Below are 15,450 nucleotides of genomic sequence, written 5' to 3' on the forward strand. Positions count from 1 at the left end.
GTTGTTTTAAGTAAAATATAACAAAATTGTTGAATAAAAAAATATTCTGTTGTAATAGGCATCAAATATTTCAAAAAGTTTAAAATTTTTTTTTAATTTCGAAAAATTATCTAAAACGTATATCACCTCTATTTACTTTCTAATAAGTTTGATTAATTATAAACTTAAATGTTGTAAAGTTTGCAAAGTAACCAGTAAGTACTTTTAACTTTGTTCTATAAGACTAAATGTTGTAAAATGTTTATCTTTAAAGATAATTATTAAAGATCTAAACTTATTTATAAGTTAAGTAGTTAAAGCTTGATTGAAAACTTGTTTACTTTATCTTCATCTACCAATTTATCAAAGTATACTTTCAATTTATTTTTTTATAGAACTTGTCAGTATTTAGATTGAAAGTAAAGAAGTTTAACTTTAATAGAGTAATAAAAAAGTATAAAAATCAATTACAATGCTTTAAATAAGAAACTTTGATAAAAGTTTTTAGGTATCAAGTAAATGAAATCTACAACAAACTTTAGTAACTTATGATTAATTATTTTTGCTAAACTTTGTTTACAAATTTTTCTGTTGTAAATTTTTTTGAGATTATTGGTTATTGGTATGATTGATTTAAGTAATTGAAGTTATAGTTGTAGTTATAGTTTTGAAGCTTAAACAATTCAAAAGAAAAAAAAGCATGGGTAGGTTTACTTTCAAAATTAAATACAATCATCTTATTAAAAAGCAAGTAGTTCTAAAGTTATTAGACACAAAATAAGTTTAATGAATGGCGGTTAGTATTGATCGAAGATATTTGAAATGAATATAGAACTTATTTAAATTTAGAAAATTTCATTAAAGTTAACATTTAAACCTTTATAAAAAAGTTTTTTACATGTTAGAAATACTTTGTTTTATTAACTATAAATATTGTGTAAACTAAACAATAATAACTTTTGTTTACAAAATAATTTAACGTTTAAATGTTTTGTAAAACAGTAAAACTAACTTTCAGTTTATAATTAATTTTTAAATATAAACCCTGCTATAAGTTGTACGTCTCGACAATGTAATAAAAGTATAGCTATTATTTTTCTAAAGTTTATTTTAATGTTTTATCATTTTTTAAATGTATACCTACAAACCATGGAATAATAGAGAAAATAAGATTAATAAAAAAGAAAAGCAGTTTTTGATTTAAACCTTATCAAAATAAACTATATAGAATAAAAAAAAATAAAAGACGTTTGGTATGTTATATGGGCTTACAGCTAAATGTACTGACAAATAAAAGGTTTATTGTGAGAAGAATCGAATAATTGTCCGAAATTATTTAAATTCTCTCTATAACATTCCAATGAAATATGATTTCCAGTGTTTCCATACCCGTTAATCCAATCAAAGTCAAATTGATCTGAGACTTCTGAGCCGTCATATTTTTTCCATTTCGAGTCTTCTTTTTTGTAACCAATATACAGCCCAGTTCTTGCGTTTAGGTCCTGACATAGTTCTCTAAAAAGTCATTAAAAGTAAAGCAGCATATATATTTTTTCTAATCAAGTAGTATAATAGTTTTACCTTCGTTGAGATAAGTTATTTATTCCTTCAGTTATGAGACTGCCTTTGTTATGATTGTTTTCACAAATCGATTGAGCTTCATTCCAAGATACACCATTCGAGTAAAATCTAAATTTCAGCTCTGTAAAAATGTTTCTTAAAAATTACTATTATTAAACATTAAGTTAAAATTCATAGGGATAATGTTTTTATCTTGTCAGAAAACAACTGTTAAATTCAAGATAATAATTTAAATAAGTTGCCTTTAAAATAAATAAAACCTTTGCAAACTAAGGGCTCATCTTCAATGCTAGGGGTTAAAACCCCGAACAAACAAGTCCTGACTCTAGGACCATCCAATTTCTCCATTGACCCGCAAGTTTTAGTGAGCTTGACACTGTCACTATGACGTAATAATCCAGACACATTAGTGATGACGTTTTCAATGTTGGTTAAGTTGCAGTCTATAAAAAAAAGTGTTAGTGTTGCGAAAATAATATAAAAGTGAAAATATGCTATTTATTAAAACAACTTATCCGTTTTTCAAAGTTATATTAATCGTTTTTTCAACTATGAAAAGACAGGGGACAAAAGATTAGAAATTTGTGGTTTGAGCATTTAATCTGTTTTGATAATAGTTTTTGAATATCGAACTGTTAATTTTTTTGTTTAACAAACTTCTTTATCAAATCACCGAATCGAATTATCGTAACTTGTGAATTAGCTATGAATATATAACTTTAAATTAATGTGTTTTTGAATTTACAAATCACTTTTTATCTAACACAATATAGTTGACATAGTTTTTGTTAAAAACTAAATATGTATCATTAATATAATCTTGCAAGTTATAAAGTAAATAGACTTAATAGCCACTTATTGGTAACTAAAAACTAAGCTTGTGAAATAGTTCGCGTAATAACTTTAAAGGAACAGAGATTTTAGAGTACTAAATCCTTATAAATAAGTAATTCATAAGCTTAGTTTTATACTAAAAGTAGTACGTTAGATTTTATAATTTAAAGTTTGTAAAAAGTACTACTTTTAAACTTTGAATATTAATGACAGTACAAAAAATTTAAACAAGTAATAGCCTTGAGTTAATTCAAATTTATGTAAAACAAAAAATAAGATTGAAATTGAACATTAAAACTAACTTTTTGGCACACATTTAACTGGATGAGTTTTAAAACTAGGAAAAACTAATCCTTTATTACAAATCCTTTTTGTATCATCTTTTGTTTCATAACCTTCATTACAAGTTACAATTATTTGTTCATTATTGAGTAAAACTATTGATTGGTTTATGTTTGAATTTAACACTGGTTCAATTTCACAATCTGTAAAAAAGTATCAGTATTTATAAATTTTTTTAACGATTTCATGTTAGTTTGTTTATTAGAAAAATTTATAACCTTTTATTGTATTATCATTGTTTTTGACTACTTTGCTCTAATTTAATCTTTTTTATTTTTTGAAACTTTTAATGTTTACAAGTTATTAAAAATTACTTGCTCGATTTTTTACGAAAATTTATTTGCATGAAAAAAGCTGTAATATATTTTTTAGTTGAATAAAAATACGTCAAAAACTCAACTCACTGTAAAATCTCTCAACAAATTTTTCCAAAATTTCAACTCTCCTTTCCACCCTTTCGATCCGCTCCAAATCACACTCGCCCTTCGAACCGGGTATTCCCCTATCTCCCTTCACCCCCTGGTTGCCAAGGTGACCTGTCCTTCCGGGCGGACCAGCTGGCCCCGGTGGTCCAACTTCGCCTTTCGAACCACGAGGACCTTGCTTGCCTCTCAAAAGCTGGCTGTCAGGGCTTTGATAAAAGTTTTGTTCCTGGTCGCAAACCACTCTGCAATCCTGCTGACAATTTTGGCTTTTTACGCAAATGGAAACCGACAGAAGAAGTAGCAGGGCTGGAAAACTTGTTTTAGTGAAAGACAACATTTTCAAAATCACTTGACTCAACTGCATTTATATTTTACTTTTTTTGATACTTGAAATTTTTGTGTTCTTTTTTTTAACTAAGTTGCTTTTAACTGATCATATATTTCAAGCTTTAGCTTCTAGTTTGTTTTTATAAAGTCCATCTGTCTCAGCATAAACTTTTTTAATATAAAGTTTTTATTGTGTTACTTTTATACTCAGTTGAATATGCCCCTTTTTCATAACTTAAACATTTGTTAAAAGCATTTTATCAATAAAATAAGTTTAATGTGTACTTAAAACTAGTCAACCGTAAATACAAACTGCATTTTTTTCATTGTTTTTATTATAACTTGTTTAGTTTTTGATATTGTCACGCGAGAACAAAATTTATCATACTTTAACTTTTAGTGTTATGAACCATTTTTATTAAACATTTAAAAGTTTTTACTTGGTTTGATATAAAAAAATGTTTCGTTGAGTATTAAAAACTGTTTAATGAAGATTGTGAAATACAATGTAAAGTCTTATCATTTTTTTAACTTAGTAGTTTTAAATTTCTAAATTGTAATCATTCTTGTGTTTGGCTTACAAAAGCTTCATGTCTTTTGTTAATTTTTAATATTTTAATAGTTAAATGCGAATTTCAATTTCTATAATTTTAACTTCTGCTGTTTTTTTTATTAAAGATATTGTAGAAAAATTAACAAGTCATATATTTAACAAAAAAAAAAAAAAACTTATACAGTAGATTTAGAGTAAAGTAAACTTAAAGACTACGATTAAAAAGATGTAACTTAAAGTATTCCTGTTATAACTGTGTTTTTATTTACTAAACTTTTATAAAACTTTTTAAAAAAAACTTTAACATATTTTTAAGTAAGTTAACCTAACTGTATATGAACTCAATTCAGTAAATTTCAACTCTTTGGTTTTAAATTACAAAAAAGCTGCTTTAAAGTATAATTATATTAAATTGAAAAAGTTTTTTAGTCTTTTTTAAACTAGTTTTAGTTCCTATGAAAGTATTTGTTTACAAAAACATATTGGAAGGTCATAGCTAACAAGATAATATATTTAACAGCTGTTTAAAAAGCAATAAAACTAAAATAAAAAGTATTTTATCTATTTATATTCAGTTTATAAGTTTAAATGAGTAGCTTCTATTGATTTGAGATAAAAACTAAAAACACTGTTAATTAAACACAACACCAAAAGATTGATAGAATTTAATTTTTTGTTACACTAAAGTGTATAAACTAGTAAATACAAAACATAAAGGAACTTAATTGAGCTAAAAATTTTTAAATTGGAAAGGATACAGATGCATAGAGCAATAACTTTTGCACGGCGTCACTTTTGCGCTATCTGTCATTATTGCAGTTTTGCACGAGTAGTCATGTTGCGCGAAGTATTTTCACTCTGCTACTTTTGCAATGAGGTCAAGTTTCCCGAGAGAAGGTTTTGCACTGAGTTTTGCTTTTAGCACAATCACTACAAACCAATATATCTTGTGCAGATAAGATTACTTTTAAATAAACATGGCTGCTTCGTAAATAAACATGCTTTTTTACTTTGTTTAAAGTTTTTAATGACAAATGAAACGATAAGTCAGAATAACATTAACTTTGGTTAGGAGATATAAGTATGAATGTTTTTCTAAACTATTGTTGAACTTAACAAACGTTAAAATTAAATTTTTACTTAAAAGTCACCTGGTTTTTGTAACAAATCAACGGATAAACATACATACCATTTGGTAGTCACTCATATATTTAAAAACTGACTTAATAAATTTATAATGCTCTTTTAATTGAAAGCTATGTTTTGTATATACAAATAATTTTGGGTTGTTGAGTTTTCAATTGTTAGTCAAGTTTTCATTAACCCTGTAATATTATTACTGTTATTACACATTTATCCAGCTGTAAGTTACTGATTAACAGAAGTTGTATTTTTTTTAAACTCTTGCTCAATAAATTAAATTGCCTAACAAAATGCAAATTGATAATAAAAATGCACAGGTGCACACTGGAGTACACAAAGTTTTATTTGGAGTTTAACTAGCCATTAAAAAAAACGAGCAAGTACATAAAAGCGTTCTATTTGAATAAGCATTGAAAATGTTTATATAACAAACAAAAGATCTTTGTGTTTGTTTTTTGTTTTGTTTTGTAAAAGAATTGAGACAGTTTTTTCGTATGATTTTTAAAATCAGTTTCATTACCTGTTATTTTATACTAACATGAAGTGAGAACGATTTTCTTAATCAAGTAATTAAGTTTTTCTTCCATTAAAATTTTGTTTGTTTAATAAAGTGCTTTTAATTTTCGTACTCACTAGCTTAAACACTTTTGTGCAGCGGTTATTAACTTTTCAAAGCCTAAATGTTTGGTGTTTTTTAAGCTTACAGAATTTTTTCTTTTGAAATTAATATGATCTACTAGTTTAAATTTATAAATAAAATTATTGTAGGTAAAAATATTTATTTCATTTAATTTTTATTTTCTATATAGCTATTAATCAAGTTATTTTGTTAGCTATAAGCTTTGTATGTGTTTAAGTTATTTTTGTACAGAAAAACTTTCATATGAACTATTTTTAGTTAGAAAAGTATAAAAAACAGTTATAATTATTCAAAATACTTTTTAAAACAGCTTCTTAAGTTTTCAAACGTTCGTATACAAGTAGGTTACCACGAAAATACTTTAATTTTATATATATTATTATTTATATACAGCTAATAACAAAAATTAACATTTATTAAAGAAATATTTTAAGTTTTATCTACATAATCAAGTTCTTTAAGTCTAATTTTCTTGAAGTCTACTGTATAAGAATGTTGCGTTAATTAGATATAACATTTTTCTATGTGACGTAACTGGAGTTTATGAAAGAAAAATAGGTTACCAAACATAAAAACTAAAAATAATGGAATGTTTTTAACACAAATTGTAAAATATTTTAGGAAATGTCTTAACAATTTCTTTCATCAATAATTACAACTATAACCGTAATTTTCCTTTACCTTTGACCGAAATATTTAAGCATTGAATTATTAGCGTGTTCGATAAACTCTAGTTACATAAAACATTGACAAAGTTCCAAAAGTTTTTAGACCATTAAACCACAGAGATTGCAGCAATCTAGATTGTGTTTTACAATTTTAAAGATGACTGTAGTATTCAAGAAGATAGCCTTTTACAACAAACCAAGTTCAGCACTCAATAGGTTTAAATACGACTCATTTTTGTACTATATGAATTTTGTTCTTGCATGATAATAGTTGTAATAAAACAAATTAAGATACAAACTATTAGAAACGCAACATGTAATTACGGTTTATTACTTGTAAAAATGTATTTTTTTTCCTTTTGAGATAAGTTAATCTAGGAAGAAGCTTAAATTATGAAAAAGGGCGTATATAAATTACAGCAACATTTTTACATTTTAAGAGCTTGTGCTGAGATAGAAGGACTTTAAAAAATAAGACTAAAAGCAGTTAATTATATATATAAAAGCAGTTGAGTCAAGTGATTTTTAAAATGTTTTTATTCACTAAAAAAAGTTTTCCAGCCCTGCTACTTCTTCTGTCGGTTTTAATTTGCGTAAAAAGCCAAAATTGTCAGCAGGATTGCAGAGTGGTTTGCGACCAGGAACAAAACTTTTATCAAAGCCCCGACAGCCAGCTTTTGAGAGGCAAGCAAGGTCCTCGTGGCCCGAAAGGCGAAGTCGGACCACCGGGGCCAGCTGGTCCGCCCGGAAGGACAGGTCATAGGGGAATACCCGGTTCGAAGGGCGAAAGTGACTTGGAGCGGTTAGAAAGGATGGAAAGGAAAGTTGAAATTTTGGAAAAATTTGTTGAGAGATTTTACGGTAAATTTAGTTTATATTAAATTTATATCTTATTTTTGTTAAAGCTGGTAGTTTTAAGCGCTATAAGTAGAAAACGTTTTACGAACTTTTGATAACTTTTACAACAGAAAATTAAAAATAAAAACTGTAGTAAAGTAATTCAAATGTTTTTGAAAAGTTTTAAAAAAATCTAATGCCTAAATTTTTTCAATTTTTTTGTTTAAAAAAAATTATTTTTGTTGATGTCTTAAAAATATACATCTTTAATCGGTCATTGTTTTCGTAATAAATATACACAACTTCGACTAGAAACTAATTAAGTCTATAAATTAAATTAAACTACAAATTTCACTTCTGGTAGATTGTGAAATTGAACCGGTACTATATTCAAGCATAAACCAATCAATAGTTTTACTGAACAAAGAGCAAATAAATGTAACTTGTAATGAGGGTTATGAGACACAAGACGATACAAAACGAACTTGTATTGAAGGGGTGGTGCATCCTAGTTTTAAAACTCATCCATTTAAGTGTGTGCCAAAAAGTTAGTTAGTTTTATTAATTAGTGACGTTTAATTTTTTAGCTTTCAAAAGTTCAAATTAGACTTTTTACCATATATATATATATAATAGACTTTAACAATGTAAATTTCGCAATGTTATATGTGAACAACGAAAGTTAAAAATTAGAACTTTTTAGAAATTACATCATAAAAAAAATAATGACGTACAAACCACAAAATGGGTAGCTGTCAAAATTGCACGAGGGGATAAAATTGCACAAAAATAAAATTGCACAAAGGGTCACTTTTTCACAAAGACACTTTTGCACGAGCAGACAACTTTGCACGGAGAAATTTTTGCAAAAGTTGGATTTTTTTTGTTAATTTAGTTTTTTTTTATTACTGTTATCCCTAACCTTTACCCTCGATTGGTAAGTTATCTTTTTTATTAATTATTTAATCTTATTCAATTTTAACTATTAATATTTTATTTTTTATTATTACTGTTACCCCTAACCCTTAACCTCGGTCGGTAGCTATTCTTTTTAAAATTAATTTATTGTTATTTTTAGTAAAAACTTTTATTAGTTATTTTTTGTTTTAATTTTTACTATCACTTTTACCCCTAACCTTTACCCACAGTTAGTACTTTTTTCTATTATGTTTTTTTAATCAATTTATCTTTTAATTTTTTTATCTTTTTTTTTCTGATTTTTTTACTCTCGTGCAAAACTGATTCTTGGTGCAAAATTGTCTCGGTGCAATTTTGCTGCTCGTGCAAAAGTATCTTCGTGCAATTTAAAACCATTCCCCCACAAAATATGTCTATTGTCGTACTCAATCGCCAACTAAAAGCTTGCCCTACCAAACAATCTTATTTAAAAATATATTACTTATTTATCTACTAACTATTAAAATTTATTTTAACGTAAAAATTTTACAACAACAGGTTGCAATTTAACCAACATTGAAAACGTCACCAGTAATGTGTCTGGAATGTTACGTCATAATGAAAGTGTGCAGCTCACTAAAACTTGCGGGTCGATGGAGAAATCGGTCGGTCCAACAGTCTGGACTTGCTTGTTCGGGGTCTTAACCCAAATTATTGAAGATGACTCGCCTTGCAGAAGTTTGTTTAGTCTGATGGTGTAAAAATAAAAATATCTAAAAACAGTTTAGAATTTTACAGAAGTTTTCTAGTAAGTTGAAACACCGTTATTTTGAGTGTCAACTCAATGTTTTACTGTAGTTTTTATTTTTTTTTAATTCTAAGTTCGTCCCGTTTTAATTTACATATTTAAACCAACCCACCGTTTTGCAAAAAGTAACTGTAGAATCAGTTTAGTTATTTTTAAATATGGAAGAATACTTTTTTACAGAACTTAAGTTTAAACTTTATCAAAGTTATTTAGCTTTGGATGAAGCTCAGACATTTTGTAAAAACAATCACAACCAAGGCAGTCTTATAACTGAAGGAATAAATAATTTATCTCAAAGAAGGTAAAAATACTAAGCTAGTTGATTTAAATAAATAAAATACAAAACTTTATTAATCGTTTCTAATAATATATTTTATTGTTATATTAATAATCTAATTTAATATAAGCGTGTATTAGAAAAACTTAAACTTTACCATATAAAATTAGTTGTTGAAACATTTGAATTAAAGTATGTTTTAAAATGAAACCTCATTTAAAGTAACTTATAAAATTCTATTTATTAATCTCTAAATTTTACTTTCATTTTTTACTCTTTAAATATTTAATAGATGGCTCTAGAACAAGTGTTACTTAACTAACGTTTTTAACTTCAAGCCATATAAAAATGAGTAAATGCATAAAAATATTATTTCAAAGCCAGATAGTCGAATGTTTTTTTAATAAACTTTCAGAGAGATGTGTAAAAACTTGAACTCATTGAATGGGACGCATATTGGTTACAAAAAAGAAAATTCAGTGTGGAAAAAATATGACGGTTCAGAAGTTTCAGACCAATTTGACTTTGATTGGATCAATTTAGCTTTTAATGGAGTTCCTTATGGATCAGTGGGAGATCGCATGTCTTTGGAATGTTTCAGAGATGTACCTACATATTTCGGACAAATATTTGATTCTTCTCTCAATTCGACTTTTATTTGTCAATATGTTTAGTTACAAGCTTCAAAAGCGTATGATATTTATTGTTTTTACTTTGTCGTTATACCGTATTTTGATAAAGTTTTAATAGAAACTGCTATGTTTACTTAAGTTTTAAACTTTATTCTTTATATAGTTTTTTTTTTATAATTATAAACACATCAAAAAGACCTTTAATTTCCTTAAAAAACAATTTAATCAAAAGAAAAAGTTTTTTTTTCTCTATATTTACAACCTTATCCAGAGTTCAAAATAAACTAGCGACAAAAGTTAAAGTGAAGTTCTTGACTTATTAATTTGAACAACTTTAGTTGTCAATTGTTTTTGTTGGTAAAAGATTATTGGTAAAACAAAAAACATTTCCCTTTTTATAATTACTTAAATACAAAGAGAAATTATCAAATAATTTAAGCCGCTTTTAGTATATACAATTTCAATTTGTTTTTAAAAATTATTTGTAGATGAATTAAATATAGAAAAGTTGTAGTTAATTGTAACCTTAAATGTTTAAATTAAAACAAATTTTGTGTTTTTTTGCTAATACTGTATAAAAAGGTAACTGTCTCTTCTTGTTTTTAATAAGTTTAAGTATATCTTAATGCGAAAAAACTTTTTGTTTATAAACTGCAACTAGTATTGATAGTATACTAAATTTAGTAAATAAAAAAAACGGTAAATAACTTTCTCAATAAACCTTTTTTCGATAAACTGTCGAAACAATTTATGAAAGGAAATTGATATATTTTGTACTGTAGCAACTTTTATTAAAATAAATTACAAAATTCATATAAAATGTATTTAGTTACTTTATACTATAAAATGAAGGTAATTTTAGTTTGGAGGTAGTCTGTCTTATTCAAGTTTGGACAATTTTGAAAACTGTAGTTTACAGGTAATGAAACTTGTCTCAATTCTTTTACAAAAACGAAAAACAACAGATACAAAGATTTTTCGTTTATTATCTAAACACTCTCAATGCTTGTTCAACTAGAATGCTTATTCAGATAAAATTAGGATATGGACCAACTTAAACATACATTTTACATTTTTATTTTAATAATTCAAACTCACATTACCAGCCCTCTGATACATACACTATAGTTTTAGATATTGGAACATAAGTGACCAGGAATTATACAGTAAGTTACACAAGACACACAACTTCAAAAATACTAAATATATTTCGAGCAATTCTCTTCAGTAGAGTACAATGCTAACAAATAATAAGATTTTACACATTTGAATAGTAACCAAGTAATCAAGTAATCATAAAGTGATCAAAAGGTCAATAAAAGACAAAAGCAATTAGTAACAGTTAAAATAGAATAAGTCCATTTACGTTATAACTGATCTACAGTAAAACTAAACATAAATAAAATGAAAACAATCTATATAAAATTTTACGAAAATAAAGAAACAGTATAGTCAAAATCTTTTTGCTTACATAAAACAGGTTTCCTTAACAAAATACAAATGGCTACTAATTTAATCAAATCGAAAAAATTACTACAAATTTTAACAATTTTAAATATATCTATATTATAAATGTTTGCACAAGTTGGATTATTAGTTAAATGTTCTGCAATAGATGTAGGTTTACATGCGTTTAAAACCTTGACCGGTATATCATCTTTTTTATCTGAAAGGCAAAAAATCCCTACACATTTTGGTATGTGTTCTTTTATTCTCTTCCTTAGATGTCTTGTTGTTAATCCAATATAACTTGCTGTACAACAGCAACTGTACTGGTAGATTACCATACTTTTATTTAATTTTGATACTGGATCCTTGCCAACTGATGTTAATAGTGGTTTAGAGGGAAAACAATTGTAGGGTTCGCTGCATAATAAGTATTTCTTATTTATTGTTTAATTTTCTTTTCCAACATCTCTGAGCTTTTATTAATGAATGGAATTTTTAAAGTAACTACACATTTTTCCGGTCCTATTGTCTTTATCTTATCCAAATTTTTTACATGTAAATGAATTGTTTTGTTAACTAACTCTTGTGGGTAACCGTTTTTGTTTAATAGTATTTTGATTTGTTTGATTTCACTTAGTAGCAACTCTGGCGAACAACTTTTGTGTGCCCGATGACACAAAGTTCTTTTTAAATTTACTTTTCTCTTTAAACTGCAGTTTGATTGAAAATTTAAATAACATCTTGTAAAAGTTTTCTTTCTGTACACTGAAGTTAAAAATCTATTATCTTTTTGTTAAAATTTTACGTCTAAAAATGCAAGTTCATCATTGTTTTCTTTTTCTGTTGTGAAGTTTATGGAATCATGAGCATTATTGAAAATACTAAATAAATTATTCATAATTTTCTCGCTTCTAAGTAGAAAAAACAATCATCCACATACCTCAGATGCAATAAATAACTTTTGAAAGCAGGAAGAATTTTTAATTCAATATGACCCATAAATATTTTTGCTAATGTTGGTCCCAAGGGGTATCCCAAGGCTATCCTGTCTTGTTGTGAATAAATTAAGAAATTAAAACTAAACTTGACGCCAGAACTTGCAAGTTTCAAAAGTTTTTAAAAATTCATTCTGCTAACTGTACATTCTGCCAATTATTACTTGTTAGCTTTGTACTGACGAGAATTGTTCGAAATATATTTAGAGTTTTTGAATTTGTGTGTCTTGTATAACTTATTTTATAACTATAGTTTTAATAGCTCAAAATAAATAATAAAACAATCACCAATAACCATTCAGCAATCACTTATAAACTTTCAAACAACAAACGATACTTTAATAATGTAAAACAAATGTACTAAAGGCTTTAAATTCAGCTTACCATAAGTATGACTTAGCTTAAAATGAGACTCTTTCTACTTAAAATTTTAAATGTTTTATAACAAAAAACTATAAGTAGCAAAAAAACGTATATCTGGTAAATAATACTTATTTTGACTATAGACACTAGTATAAGAAAGTTTTTAAATGCAACTCAATAAAAACTTTACTCTGCTAAACTAGCAATAGTAAAAGTAGAACAATAGCACATAACAACAAAAATAACATTATTATATATAATCTTAAGTGCTTCAAAGAACCCTAATTAGTATATAGTCAATGTTGAAAAAAGTTGGAAACTATTTTTCACTGAAAGATCAGATCAATAAACTCTACAGAAACTGCATTGTTTATAAGTTTCAATGTCCAGGTGACCTGGATACCCAATATATTGGAGAAACGGAGCGACAACTTTTCGTCAGAATTAAAGAACATATAAAGCCTACAAATAGTGCAGTATTTCCACATATAGAACAATGTAAAATATGTCAAAATCATGATTATATTTTTAATTGTTTTGAGGTAATTAAATAATGTAAAAACAGAAGTATTTTACTTGCAGTAGAGGCTATTACGATTAAAAAAATTAAACTTAGACTTAATCATCAACTAGGTCCTTATAAAAGATCTAGAATAAGACTTGACCTTTTTAAATAGTCCATTTTAGTTCTAATTATCTATTTTAGTTTTTATGATTAAATTTATTAGTTTTATATTGATTTTTTCTTTAGTTTACTCGTATTTTGTTTGATTAAATAACATTTGTTAGTATTTATTTTGTTTTGAAAAGAAAGTTAGTCAAATTTTGAAAGCACTGCTCAATGAACTGTTTAAATGAAAAAAAAAAATGTTGTTGGCAAAGAATTGGTACATATAATCAATATCTTCTTGCATATTCCATCGACGTAGCTACTATTGAGTCTCAAATTGAAATCATAGTTTATATCAGATCTGCATTGGATCTACCGGAAAAAATTCAAAGCATCAGAATCATTTCGTTCGTAATTTAAAGTAGGATGTAATTCACTGAAATTTTGATGTAAAAGATAAAATGTTTATAATGTGCAACTTACCATACAAGAGCAAAGTTTGTAACAAGAACTTTGGAAAAGTGCAATTTGGAAAAAAAAAAAAATATAAAGCTGTAAGTATGAAAACCGAAATGTGAAGATTTTTAAAGATCATAAATACAAAATGTTTAATTTCAAGTTAACTCAGGAACTAGTTAACATTTATTCTTAATAATTTTGATGTTATTATATTAATTCGTTTTATTTGTAATATTAAACTTTTCATAGAAAAGCTTACAAAAAAAAATTTACACATTAGTTGTCCCTTTTTTAAAACTAACAACAATTTTTTTTTATATTTTGTGAACAATAACATACTTTATTAAAGACTGTATGTTTGTGCACTATTTTTCAAAATGTTTGTTTTTATTGCGTCATATGCTTTTTTACGTTATAATCATTTTGACCAATTGTTTTTGGACTTTAAACAAAGTGTTCACTAATTGCTAAACATTTTAAAAAGTTCTTTGATTTTTTAAAAATAAACGAAAGCTCGATCTAAACGTGATTAATGCAAATATAACACTATTATTTCTTAGAAAAAGATACTTTTAACTAAACCAGAACAGCTTATATATTTGTCAAGAAAACTCTAAGTTTGCTATAACTCGGTAAGAACAGGGGTGAAAACTTATCTTTAAATAGTAAGGTACGCATTTTAGGTAAGGTACGCATTTTAGGTAAGGTACGCATTTTATGTAAGGTACGCATTTTATGTAAGGTACGCATTTTAGGTAAGGTACGCATTTTATGTAAGGTACGCATTTTATGTAAGGTACGCATTCTATGTTAGGTACGGATTCTATGTTAGGTACGCATTTTATGTTAGGTACGCATTCTATGTTAGGTACGCATTCTATGTTAGGTACGGATTCTATGTTAGGTACGCATTTTACGTTAGGTTACTTTTGCTTGGTTTCAAGTGTACAATCGATGTCTCTACTTTTAATTGTAAAAAAAAGAGTTTGTCTAAAAATATATTTTTTTACTGTGTACCTTTAAAAATGTTTCAAGTGATAGATATCAGTATTATGCTACAGTTACTTCTAATAACTCTTAAGATTTAACATATCTAAAAAAAAAGTAATATATTAAGAAGATAAAAATATCTTAGCTTTTTGTTTAATAAACGTAAATAAATTAAATTTAATGAATTTTTTAAGTAAAATTTTACTTTATTTTTGAATTTTATAGGTTTGATTCATAAAATAACACTTATATCTTTATCAATTATTTCTACAAACCTTGAAAATAACAATTTGCTTTAAATTTTAGTAAACATTGGTTTGTTCAAAAAATTACTAAACACTTTTTATTTAAATTCTATTTAAAGCAAGTTTGTTTGTAAAAATTCAACAAAATAAAAATTACAAACTAAATAAAAGAAACAAACAGTAGAAACTAAAAAGCTGTAGCACTATGGATATAACAAAACAAAAGATTTTTTTTAATAATTATAATATAGTTATTGGTCAGGAAATAAAATGTGCAACTAAAATGATTATTTACATCAGAAAACAACTTAAAACTGTTTTAACAATAATATTTAAATAAATCGTACCGTAATGTTTAAATTAATAACTTGATTTACAATGCTACTACATGTTTTA

At 26.1% G+C, this 15,450-nt stretch overlaps 1 protein-coding gene across 1 annotated transcript; it reads right to left on the reverse strand.

Annotated features, from left to right (window-relative positions):
- Positions 1-1,029: 1,029 nt before the first annotated feature.
- Positions 1,030-3,644, reverse strand: LOC145840831 (uncharacterized). Its single transcript, XM_082948170.1, has 5 exons — positions 3,141-3,644; positions 2,697-2,879; positions 1,821-2,003; positions 1,561-1,681; positions 1,030-1,494 (listed from the first exon to the last, which is right to left on the reverse strand). Exons 1-5 carry the CDS (start codon positions 3,523-3,525, stop codon positions 1,254-1,256), a joined length of 1,113 nt encoding a protein of 370 aa, XP_082804296.1. The 5' UTR covers positions 3,526-3,644; the 3' UTR covers positions 1,030-1,253.
- Positions 3,645-15,450: the final 11,806 nt, after the last annotated feature.

Source organism: Thalia democratica, chromosome 7, assembly GCF_965202585.1.
Source record: "Thalia democratica chromosome 7, ktThaDemo2.hap1.1, whole genome shotgun sequence".
NCBI classification, from domain to species: Eukaryota; Metazoa; Chordata; class Thaliacea; order Salpida; family Salpidae; genus Thalia; species Thalia democratica.

Bases quoted from the DNA above. Each gene is read 5' to 3' on its own strand.
- LOC145840831 (XM_082948170.1), bottom strand. From the start codon at position 3,525: ATGCAGTTGAGTCAAGTGATTTTGAAAATGTTGTCTTTCACTAAAACA. The intron at 1,682-1,820 runs GTTTTATTTATT...ACATTTTTACAG, and splicing joins TGAGCCCTTAGTTTGCAAAG to AGCTGAAATTTAGATTTTAC. The intron at 1,495-1,560 runs GTAAAACTATTA...ATGACTTTTTAG, and splicing joins AATAACTTATCTCAACGAAG to AGAACTATGTCAGGACCTAA.